Raw genomic sequence first — 13,031 nt, forward strand, 5'->3', positions numbered from 1 at the left:
AATTTCTGCCTGCTTCCCAGTGATACCCTCAAAGCAGCTTACAGGAAAGGTTCTCCCCCCCCCCACCCCCATATTGTCAGTACAACATAAAACATTTAAAAATGCATTGCTTTTTTTAAAAAAAAAAATGAATGTGTAATTATAGATAAACTTGTATCAAATGGTACATGTCAGTATTAGCTGCTCTAGAAGCTATTTTAGAACTAAAGAGCCAGGTAGAAATATTCGTAAATAAATACTAGCTTTTTTCCCTAGGCAATGATTGGTGTGGCTTTCTCCTTGGGATTTACTCTTGGTCCTATGCTTGGAGCATATCTCTCCATGGAGACAGAGAAAGGAGAACTCTTCTATGTTCCATCTGCTACATTTGCTGTCATCTTTGCAATTACTGACTTGGCTTTCATCTACATCTTATTGCCAGAGACGCTTCCAAAAGAAAAGCGGGTAACATGTTTTGGAAACTGATAGTAGCCATCTTGGTCTTACAGAACAAGAAGCAGAGAGCAAGAGAGAATATGGCTCGATATCTAAGTAGTATCTGCTCCAGATAAGGAAGGCATTGTCCTGCTCTGCTCCAAGTCTGTAAAATAAGACTGGAACCCCATGCATGTTGCATGCATGTGAAAGGTGCAATCCATTGGGAAGTTTTCCATGTGTCCCATTAAGAGCCCAATCCTATGGGTTGCGCCCTCACACGACGGAAGCTTCTGAACTTGGACGCTTCCCTGTATCCAGTGCCCTGATGGGCTGTCACCTCCCCAACCTCCTATTGCTGGGTTTTATGCTAGATGGGCTTTTTTTTTTCTGGTCTAGTGATGGCGCTTCGGAGGGGGAGGAAAGGAGGCCTGGAAGAGGCTCAGGGCAGCTTGTATTCTGGCCTCTCTGGTCTCCTCCCCTCCCCACCCACCAGAATGCCCCCTTTTCCCCCTCTCCAGGGTTGATTTTCTGACTTTGGACACTAACCAGCATGGTTCTTTCTGTGCTGGCTGCAAGGGGGCGGGGGCGGATCTCCATCTCCTCATTTCGAGGTTGGAGAGGTGTCTCCGACCTTGGAGGGGAGAATCCCCACAATCGTATGGCCCCTCAGGCAATGTCCAGGGGCCACAGGATTCTTCCCTAAATGATTAAAACTGCACAACACATCCTAGTTGGAGCATGATATATGGGTGTAAAAGAAGAACAGTGCCACGTGATCCAGGTCACTAATGACATGTGGCAAAGGTGCTTTTCATGGTGCTCTCTGGCAATTTTGCAACAACTAAACATGTGTTGGACATGTATTAAACTTCACCTTGCCGCAAGCTATCTTCAGCTACTGTTGGGTATTTATTTAGTGTTAGAAATCATTCAGTTCATAAAGGTAACATAGTACTTGATGACAAAGCACATGATGAGGAGAGCATTGATTTTAAGAAATGGTTTGGATGGGTCCTGGGAGTGGGGATGGGGCTGTTGGATGGTAGTGTAGGGTGCAAGTAAAGTTCTAGATTAATTTCAGAATGACCTTGCTGATTAAGTAGTTCCTGTGGTTATTTGATCATGGGCTCTCCCCACCACCGCTACCCCTTAATCTGGGGCTTAAGTGTGTAAATCCTATACATGTCAACTCAACAGTCAGAAGTCAGTTCCATTGCGCTCAACAGGTCTTAATCCCAAAAAAGTGGGTACAAGATTGTAGCTTAATGTGTCCTTGAACATCATATAGAGAATGAAACTAATTTAAATATCTAATTATTAAAAAAATCCAAAACAATGATTTCAAGATTGTATAAAAGTGTGTTCAGCAATTCCCTCCACACCTAGAGTGAAAGCATGGAGAGGGTAGTGGGACCGCTCATGCTGGCCCCATCCCCAATATTGCCATGTGTGGCTACCCCTGCTGCTGACCTCCCCACATTAGTTGGAAGGTTTGAAATGTGCCTGTGTGTATCCACCTGTATGCACTTCATGCAATTTGGAACCATAATCATGCAGGATTCCAAACTGCATGGAATGCCTGTGCACAAGACAGGTCACATTCATGGAACCTCCTTTCAGATCTTCTGGCTAATGTGGAGGCCAGAGCTGCCCTGCATATGTGGTCTCCCTCCTCCTTTTAGAATACAAAAATAATACACTTTGTATTATTTTTAAATGATGCTACAACTATGCAGAGTTGGGGAGATGTTGTCTCATATTACCAAGTGAATTTCGAACTAAGTGAATTTCGAACTAAATTTGCATTTAATCACGAGTGGGGAACCTTTTTCAGCCCGAGAGCCAAATTGGTTCTAGGCAAGTAGTGGGTGGGGCCACATCCCAAAGTGGGTGGGGCCACCCTACTGCTGGCATGTAGCCCCACCATGTGACAGCCCCCACCATGTGACAACCCCCACCACACTCACGCGTGCGCGCGCACTCACACATTAAAAGCCTGATTCCAGTGGGGGAGAGGTGATCTTTTTGTGGGAGGTCTCAGTGTTGGGGAGGAGAGGATGAGCCCTTCCCTCCCCAGCAGGGCCCCCCCCCTGCTGTAATTAGGCTTTTTTAAAAGTCTCTATTGGCATCAAGTGGAGGCTTTTAAAAAGTATTAATGCAGTATGGGCAGGGGAGCAGGGTAACCGCCTTATCTCTGATCAGGGATGCTGGCAGGCTGGATGGGGACTTCCCTTGGCTGTGTTAGGCCCATGGGAAGGAGGTTCCCCATTCTTGATTTAGATTATTATTTATTTGGGTGTTCATTCCTGTGTTCAAACAACAATGAAATTGCCTAGTTCAGATTGATGGGAGAAGCAGGGGAAGGGCAGCAAGAGTGCAAGGACTGTTCCTCATCTCTCCCACAAAACAATCTTGGGGGCGGTGGGGAGGGGATGGCTAGGTTATCATGATGAAAATGAGCCTAGCCTCTCATCGCCTTTCCTTTGCCACCATGGCTGTGAGGAGGAGATGAGACGCTTCCATTTTAGATTAACCACAGTTTAGCACGTTATCTGAACTCTAAACTATGGTTTGAAATTGGTTTGTGTCAAACAAAAGATAGATAAAATTAAATACAGTTTATCCAATTTAGTTAATAAAAATGGAAGCCAACGCATCCAAACACCTCCTCACGGCTGCACCGGAGAATTTCAGGGGAGCATGCAAGCTCAGGGTGAGGAGGCTATGCTCAATACCATCACCATAAACCATGGTTTATCATGACATCTGAACTCATCCATTGTCAAACAGGCACCCCCACATCCATCCTGTATGCTATCTCCTTGCGTTTTCATTTGAACTTTGCAGAAAGTTGGCTTAATCAAAAATCATGCCTTTTGACATCTTCCCCCCTCCACCTCCTCCATTTTTTTATTAACCAAAACTGATAAACTGTGGTTAATTTTGTCTATGGTGCCTGTTGACATCTATGTGTATGCACATTGTGGCACAAAATATTTGCCTCTGCCTGGTTGAATTTATGGATTGCCTTTGCAGTCAACCCATGACACCTATACTGGACTTGCTTAATGTTGAATTCTTACACAATATCTCTGTCTGACATGTTCTAGCTTTTATTGAAAGGAATCTCGATCAATAGCATTTAGATGTATTTAAATATATACAACCTAAATCTGTAGTGTGTTATGATTTGTAGCTCCAGTAAGTTCTGTTGTGTGGGGGACTTCAGATTTTCTTTTTTGTATGTCTGTGTGATTCCTTCAGCCTCAAGACATATTTCTTATTTTCTCTTAGGTGTCCTCTGTGATATGTGGTTTTCAGTCAGCAGCTAGCCTGATCAATCCTTGGGCTTTATTCCAGTTCTCTGCAGTAAGCCAAGGAATGGAAACCCCTCCAAAAGAGAGCAAGTTCTTAAATTTTCTGTTATAAATCTTACTTCCGTTATGAAGTTTCTTGACTATTTCAGAATCTATTTTTTCCTCTCCTTTGGATTAATCGTCATATTGCAAATGTTTGTATTCTCTTTCACCATAATGAGGGCTAGCCCTTTTCTGGTCATATTTGTGTATTCGCATGGTTAAGTTATACATTTATATAACTCCTAGACAATTGGAATGTTTTACATGTATAACATTGAACTATTTTTAACTTCTGCACTGAAAGGACATTAGGTAAGAGGAATGCAAAAGGCCACTTACTGATACTACTCAGGGCAACAATACTACCCAGAGGAATCACTGCCCTGACTTGACATGAGAGCACTTGTATATTTGTATATCTTATGTGTAAAACCAAATAATATGTACACTTATGAAGCATTTCTCCATAGAAAGCAACCTTATTTCTTAAGTGCCACCCTACTTATGTGCTCTGAGTTAGCTTCTGTTTGTAATATGCCTTACAGCAATTGAATGAAGCATGAGTTCCAAGTTTTAACTTTAACTCATGCTTCATTCGATTTCTGCCTTTTAGATAATCCTGGTGAAAGGTACAGTTACTCTGGACTACTAAGGCCTAGTAACAGCATTGGTGTCTTTCACGCCTCTTATATGTGGATGAATTAACAAAGTATGTAGGGGCAAAATGCTTTCTCTAAGGGAATTGTTCAGAGTAGGTATGTAAAAGTCTGAGCCCTTTTAAATTAGAACGTTTTTACCCCACCTTTAACACAACTTACATTATCTTTAAAATCTGACACATAAAATTCTTAAAATAATTAAAGTCAGAGGTGAGGCTGTTTTCAAAGTGCCTCAGAATTCACATCTTTGAGGTCCAGTTCAGATATAATTGGCTCATTGCAAATCATGGCTTGGAAACTGGGAGCTAGCCTCAGGGATGCATGATATATTTTAAATTGTTTTATTATGTGTTGTTTGGTTTTAATTTTTGTGAAACGCCCAGAGAGCTTCGGCAATTGGGCGGTATAGAAATGAAATGAAATGAATGAATGAATAAATAAATAAATACCTTTCCCGCTCCTTTCTCTGGTGTGAATTCCCTTCCCCCTCCCCCTGTCTGCCTTAATCATTACTGAGAGCTGCATTTGCAGCAGTACTAATCATCTTAACCAGGAAAACAGGGTTTGAACTAAATAAGCAAGCCCTGATTAAGAGAGAGCCTGATTAGCATTTATTATGGTTAGTGCTGGTGGAAATGCAACTTTAAACTGTGAAAAGGCAGGCCACAGAAGGAGCAGGAGAAGAGTGTACATACTGGGGCTGGCTCCTGAATTGTGAACCATAATTTGCAAGTAACCAGCATTACATCTGCACTGGACTTTTATTACCTTTTGATTTTAATTTACCTCCTGATCTCCTAATTCCACAACTGGAGCCAGATCCTGACCTGTGGTTAGCAAACGATAGGGTTGCTTGGTAGATGCATTGTGTTGGGATGACCCTGCATGCTGACTTTTGTAATGGTTACAATTGGGCCTTGAGCATTTTATTATTTAACAGATCTCAAGATCCTAGGCCTGGTGTATTTCCTATATCTCTTCCTGTTCTCTGGTCTGGAATATACACTGAGTTTTCTTGTCCATCAACATTTCCAGTTCAGCAGGTATTTCATATGATATTTATTTTGTGTGCAAAAATCATGAGCCTAAAAGGGGACTGATACAACCAAATAATTAAGTTCTATTGTTGTATTTACTCAGTTGAGCTCTGTGTTGTATACAATATTAGATCTCCTCTCTCCCCTGGGTAAAATCAACTCTGATTCAGAGAATTCCTCTAGTGTTGTTTTTTGTAATCCTAAGTGGAAACTCAGTTGACAGCCTTCTCTTCTGTGAGTGGGCATCCACATAGCCCTCTTTTTTCCTTGCTACATTCAAATCATGCCCTTCTCCCAAGTAACTCTGTTTAGCAATTTACCCTACCAGCAATGCTCTCCTGCGTAACTTACCTAAGGCCACCCATGGCGTTTCATGGCTGAACAGAAATTTGAATTTGAGTTTTCCATGGCTAAACCCAGCATGCTGTACCACACTGGCTTTGCTTATGCTCTTTTGCACCATTTAGGCAGCATTCGGAATCCATAGAAGGCCAGCTCCATGGTGAAGTGGGCCCTGGCAAGGTGCTCCCCATGTGGATCCAGGGTTAGCTGGCAACAGTGATTGAGTCTGGGAGGCTGCCTACCATTTAAATTTCCCACAGCGCTCTGGAGTGATGCTACATCAGGCATTTCAGGGCATTGTTGGAAACAAATTGGTGGATGTCCACCTAGACCCAAACATTGCCAGATTAGCTGAAGGAGCAGGTGGGTGAGCCAAGGCAAGTATCTGTGCCAGTGGGCCCTGCTGAGGAGGACAAGCCCCAGCAGCTGCCCAAGGGTGCCAGGTGCTGATGCCCATGGCTTTGTTTATCTCTATTTCCATCATATCATTATCGAGAGCTTTGTTAGGGTTTATTGTTTAGATAACTGTTTCTCTGTAATTCATTTAGCGAAATCAGTGCTCACAGTTTGATTGTTGTTGTTCAGTCGTTCAGTCGTGTCCGACTCTTCGTGACCCCATAGACCATAGCCTTCCTGTCCTGCGCTCTCTCCCGGAGCGTGCTCAAGTTCATATTCATTGCATCCGTGATGCTATCTAGCCATCTCATCCTCTGCCGTCCCCTTCTCCTTTTGCCTTCAGTCTTTCCCAGCATCAGGGTCTTTTCCAGGGAGTTTTCTCTTCGCATTAGGTGGCCAAAATATTGGAGCTTCACCTTCATTATCTGTCCTTCCAATGAGCAGTCAGGGTTGATTTCCTTTAGGATGGACTGATTTGACCTCCTTGCAGTCCAGGGGACTCGTAAGAGTCTTCTCCAGCACCACAGTTCGAAAGCATCAATTCTTCGGCGCTCAGCCTTCCTTATAGTCCAGCTCTCACAGCCATACATTACTACTGGGCAAACCATAGCTTTGATTAGACGGACCTTTGTCGGCAAGGTGATGTCTCTGCTTCTTACTATGCTGTCTAGGTTGGCCATAGCTTTCCTCCCAAGGAGCAAGCGTCTTTTAATTTCATGGCTACAGTCACCGTCTGTGGTGATCTTGGAGCCCAAGAAAGTAAAATCTGTCACTGCTTCCATTTCTTCCCCTTCTATATGCCAGGAAGTGATGGGGCCAGATGCCATGATCTTAGTTTTTTTAATGTTGAGTTTCAAACCAGCTTTTGCACTCTCCTCTTTCACCCTCAACAAGAGGCTCTTGAGATCCTCTTCGCTTTCTGCCATTAGGGTGGTATCGTCTGCATATCGGAGGTTGTTGATAATTCTCCCAGCAATCTTAATTCCGACCTCTGATTCATCCAACCCGGCATTTCTCATGATGTACTCTGCATATAAGTTAAATAAGCAGGGTGACAATATGCAGCCTTGTCGTACTCCTTTCCCAATTTTGAACCAATCGGTTGTTCTATGTCCGGTTCTTACTGTTGCTTCTTGACCCTCGTACAGGTTTCTCAGGAGACAGGTAAGGTGGTCTGGTACTCCCATCACTTTAAGAATTTGCCACAGTTTGTTGTGATCCACACAATCAAAGGCTTTAGCGTAGTCAATGAAGCAGAAATAGACGTTTTTCTGGAATTTTCTTGCTTTCTCCATGATGCAGCGAAAGTTGGCGATTTGATCTCTAGTTCCTCTGCCTCTTCTAAATCCAGCTTGTACTTCTGGTAGTTCTCGGTTCGCATACTGCTGAAGCCTAGCTTGTAGGATTTTGAGCATCACCTTGCTGGCATGTGAAATGAGCGCAATGGTGCGGTAGTTTGAACACTCTTTGGCGTTGCCCTTCTTTGGAATTGGAATGTAAACTGACCTTTTCCAGTCTTGTGGCCACTGTTGAGTGTTCCAGATTTGTTGGCATATTGAATGCAGCACTTTAACAGCATCATCTTTAGGATTTTAAATAGCTCGGCTGGAATACTGTCATCTCCGCTAGCTTTGTTGTTACTAATGCTTCCTAAGGCCCACTTGACTTCACTCTCGAGGATGTCCGGCTCAAGTTCAGTGAGCGCACTATCATGGCTATCAGGGACATTCAGATCTTTCCTGTATAGTTCTTCTGTGTATTCTTGCCACCTGTTCTTAATCTCATCTGCTTCTGTTAGGTCCCTGCCTTCTTTGTCCTTTATCATGCCCGTCTTTGCACAAAACGTTCCCTTGAGATCTCCAATTTTCTTGAAGAGATCTCTAGTCTTTCCCATTCTGTTGTTTTCCTCGATTTCTTTGCATTGTTCATTTAAGAAGGCCTTCTTGTCTCTCCTTGCTATTCTCTGGAACTCTGCATTCAGTTGGGTATATCTTCCCCTTTCTCCCTTGCTTTTCGCTTCCCTTCTTTCGTGAGCTACTTGTAAAGCCTCATCAGACAGCCACTTTGCTTTCTTGCATTTCTTTTTCTTTGGGATGGATTTCGTTGCTGCCTCCTGAACAATGTTACGGACCTCCGTCCATAGTTCCTCAGGCACTCTGTCTATCAGGTCTAATCCCTGAAATCTATTCCTCACCTCCACTGTATATTCATCAGGGATATGATTTAGGTCATACCTGAACGGTTTAGTGGTTTTCCCGACGTTCTTCAATTTAAGCCGAAATTTTGCAAGAAGCAGCTCATGATCTGAGCCACAGTCAGCTCCAGGTCTTGTTTTTACTGACTGTATGGAGCTTCTCCATCTTTGGCTGCAAAGGACATAATCAATCTGATTTCGATATTGACCATCTGGTGACGTCCATGTGTAGAGTCGCCTCTTGTGCTGTTGGAAAAGAGTGTTTGCTATGATCAGCGTGTTCTCTTGGCAAAACTCTATTAGCTTTTGTCCTGCTTCATTTTGTACACCAAGGCCATGCCTGCCTGTTATCCCGGTGATTTCTTGACTTCCTACTTTAGCATTCCAATCCCGTATGATGAAGAGGACATCTTTTGTTGGTGTTAGTTCTAGAAGGTGTTGTAGGTCTTCATAGAACCTATCAACCTCAGCTTCTTCGGCATCAGTGGTTGGGGCATAGACTTGAATTACTGTGATGTTGAATGGTTTGCCTTGGATTCGTACTGAGATCATTCTATCATTTTTAAGATTGTACCCCAGTACTGCTTTTCCCACCCTTTTGTTGACTATGAGTGCTACTCCATTTCTTCTAAGGGATTCTTGCCCACAATAGTAGATATGATGGTCACCTGAATTAAATTCGCCCATGCCTGTCAATTTTAGTTCGCTGATTCCCAAGATGTCGATGTTCAATCTTGCCATCTCATGTTTGACCACCTCCAGCTTACCTTGATTCATTGATCTGACATTCCAGGTTCCTAAACAATATTGTTCTTTACAGCATCGGATTTTCTTTTCACCACCAGACACATCCACAGCTGAGTGTCCTTTCGGGTTTGGCCCAGCCGCTTCACTCTTTCTGGCGCTACTTGGAAATACCCTCTGCTCTTCCCCAGTAGCATATTGGACACCTTCCGACCTGAGGGGCTCATCTTCCGGCATCATCTCTTTTAGCCTTGTGATACGTTCCATGGGGTTTTCTTGGCAAGAATACTGGAGTGGGTTGCCATTTCCTTCTCCAGTTTGATAGCAGTGCCATAAAGCCTTTCTTTGCCCTACCATTGTCAGGGGGCATAAGAAGCCACTTGTGTGGATCAGCTTCTAATTTCTGAGCATGGAAATGTTTTTCCATGAGAAACAATTTAGTTGTGATTTACAAGAATTGTCCAAGAACTTAAGTCTTTTGCATCTAAAATTGTAGGTGAAGTGAAAATTCTAGATTTCTTTATAGCAGCAATGCAGTATGGACAGCGACACAGCAAACTGTATTGTATTTGCTGCTGTAATAATTCCACAAACATCCAGTAGAAAACAAGGCTTCTTCTGGTTCCTGCTTGGGTATGACTAACAAGTACTAACAACAGAAGCGAAAGCAAAATTAAACTAAAGCAGCTGCTTTGCCACTAAGGGACCATGTCAAAATTTCTAAACTGTATAGTATGTGAACATCCCCAAATGCCCAGAACAGATATTCTTCAGCTGCCATACTAACTTCATAAGTTTAGCATAGAGAAGAGTTGACCATTCATCACCTCTTGCCTGATAATCTCTCTTGTAGAGTCAGTTTTAGTGATGTTGATCATTTACTTACCAGAAAGAAGTCTCTTACTTCATGTGAAAATTTCAGGTGTGGACTTTCCCCAACTTAAGGTCTGTTCAGTTGCCACCTTCACCTCATCCTGGTTTTCTGCCTCTAGTAAGATCAGAAGTGGGAAGAAGAAAAAAGTAGAGCATGCTGGAGACAGAAGTATTTTATTTGATATAAAATTTTTATATATTTGATTTTAGAGAGCAATTTTCTCCTTTATCAGTATCCATAATCTAACAATAAAACAAGATAAAACAGAATAAATATGTGTAATTCTTTTTTAAAAATTGGATAAACACACACAGAGACAAACACTCATAAATTCTATAGCATTTTTTTCTATCTACAAGCCCATGTATCTCATAACAGTAATGTATTCACTCACTTGAGGAAGTTGCAGTAAAAACAAAAAAAAATTTTTTTCTTAAATGTAAAATATTTTGTCATTCTATGTATAACAGCTCTCTGTTGGTAAATATCAGTATTTTAATTAATTTTATTTACCCACATGTCAAACATATCTAAAACACTAGAACTCTCCATTAGCCACAAGAGAGCCAGTGTGGTGTAGTGGCAAGAGTGTTGGACTAGGAGCTGGAAGATCTGGGTTCTAGTCCCCACTCGGCCATGGAAGCTCACTGGGTGACTTTGGGCCAGTCACAGAGTCTCAGCCCAACCCACCTCACAGGGTTGTTGTTGTGAGGATAAAATGGAGAGGAGGAGGCTAATGTAAGCCGCCTTGGTTTCCTTGCAAGAGGAAAAAAGGCAGGGTATAAATGCAATAAATAAAAAATAAAATAAAGACTCCTCTACTCGCATCCCTACAAGAATGTAATCACTACCCCACACAAAAGATGTTTTAAAAAAACAAGGACTAGAAATGTTATGAAAGTTCTATTAACACTTTGTGAGAAGACAACATGCAATAGAGTTATGTGTGTTCTCCCTTTTAATCCCGTCACAGAAGAAATTCAAAACTGTATCCCTAGCCAGTGCCACTTAGTACATGATTTACATGGTGCATCACAAAAGCCCTCTTAGATCATTCAAAAGAATGTGTAACCTTAAGGACTGCCTAGTACAGACAGACTCCACATACAGCAAAACCACTAGCGGTCAGTCAGTACTTTCTCAAACCCACAAACCAAAAGGACAGCATCCATGTGGACTTTGTTCCTACTGTAAATTTACTGAGATGGTGATAAATTCATTTCACCCTGTTAATAAACAATATGTGTCCATCATTACCTTTACAGTGTGCAATAGTCCAGGGGTTATTTATGCCATCCAATCCATGCCATAAATTAAATATTGGCAAGACTTCCAGACCCCTTAAGGTAGAATAAGGGAACATCTGTCCAGTTTGCATCATAGTAGGAAAAGGTCTCCCTTGGTAAACCATCATCTGAAGCAGCACATGATCTTGATGGAATATTGTTTTGGGGTGTAGAGAATGTTACAGGTAATGACAGACTGCTGACAAGAAAAAGAACTTCGTTGGATTATGTCATTAACAACTTTGGCTTCATTGGGTCTTATCAAAGAGTTTGATTTTCCAGCCAGTTTGTGATCAATTTTTACAAAGAAAGCTCTACAGAACTGCCTCTCAGTTATATAGGTATCAGCAGAATCAGTATCGGCGTGTTAGCGGTACTGCACAATGACAGAATCCACCACAGTTGATGGATGAGCTGTAATAAGTTGTTGCATATAAATGACTCAGGCTAAAGTACTCCTACAGTTGGTGTAGTTATTTATTTATTTCGTAATGTTTATATACTGCTCAATATAATAAAATCCCTAAGCAGTTATGAATGTGGAGTGTTTTGGTAACTCCTATCAAAGAACTAAGGATGGATAACTGTAACTTTCAAAAAATTTGTAATCATCGTTTTTTAAAAAAATCTTTTGTGATTACATTCTTGTAGCGATGCAAGTAGAGGATTCTTGTGGCTAATGGAGAATTCTAATGTTTTAGATATGTTTGACATGTGGGTAAATAGCATCAATTGAAGTTCTGCAGAGAGCTGTTATACATGGAATGACAAAATATTTTACATGTAAGAAAAAAATGTTTTTATTGCAACTCCCTCAAATGAGTAGATATATTACTGATATGAGATAGGGACAAACTTATAGAATGTACTGGCTTGTAGATAGGGAATTTTTAAAAAATAGAATTATGAGTGTTTGTCTCTTTGTGTGTTTATCCCATTTTTAAAAAGAATTACATGTATTAATTCTGGTTTATTTTGTTTCATTGTTAGACTATTACTCCTGACCAAAGAGAAAATTGCTCTCCAAAATGCGTTGAACATTTATATCAAATAAAACACTTCTGTCTCCAGCACCAGAGACACGTTCTCCTACTTCTCCCTCCTCCATCTTCTGCAAGATCAAATTAGGCTCATTGATTTTGTCACATTTAAGTAGAATGCTAAGAATGGGGCAGGAGATTCAGCACTTATTTAGATGCTGGATCTCCCTGACTGGGTGAGGTAGAACCCACAGGTGTCCTTAAAACTTAGCAGTTGGCAACTCCAATTTTTTCAGCTCCTGGTCTGCCCTCCCTTTTATTTTTTGACTACTCTAGAATGAGCAAGTTGTTCGAGATATTAAGCTATCTGTTGACCTTTCCAGGAGTGCAGGTTCTGGAATTGCATTCAGCCCCTAAATCAAATTGACACATTCTCGGACAAGAACAGAAAAAAGGAAGCTGGTCTTGTTTTGTGGAACAACAAGGGATCAAGAACAGCTGTAAAAAATCCAATGGGGGCGGGGAGGACAGCTGAATGGATTGTTCTTTATTCCCAGTTAATTTCAATATGTGATCTTTTTCAAGGGGGTAGGTTCTTTTATTAAAAAAAAGAAAACCAGGTGCACTGTTTGCTTTTTCTTCTCCAGATAATAATACATTTATTCCTAAAACACAGGGTAGGATCCAACAGGGACCTACCGCTGGTGCTGAGCACTGCTGGTTCCCAGTGCACACGTGGTTGG

The 13,031-nt window shown here is 41.7% G+C and overlaps 1 protein-coding gene across 3 annotated transcripts in view; it reads left to right on the forward strand.

Moving 5' to 3' along the window:
• The window catches only part of SLC75A1 (solute carrier family 75 member 1), a 98,621-nt gene that overhangs the window by 25,072 nt on the left and 60,518 nt on the right, over positions 1-13,031 (forward strand). For all 3 annotated transcript variants that reach the window (XM_084859916.1, XM_084859915.1, XM_084859917.1), the window contains exons 6-8: positions 256-444; positions 3,712-3,820; positions 5,376-5,478. In XM_084859916.1, the coding sequence (XP_084716042.1) occupies positions 256-444; positions 3,712-3,820; positions 5,376-5,478 (401 nt within the window). The remainder of the gene's footprint in view (positions 1-255; positions 445-3,711; positions 3,821-5,375; positions 5,479-13,031) is intronic.

The sequence above is a fragment of the Heloderma suspectum genome, chromosome 5 (assembly GCF_057233095.1).
Source record: "Heloderma suspectum isolate Gila_16-S chromosome 5, 16-S_ref, whole genome shotgun sequence".
NCBI lineage: Eukaryota > Metazoa > Chordata > Lepidosauria > Squamata > Helodermatidae > Heloderma > Heloderma suspectum.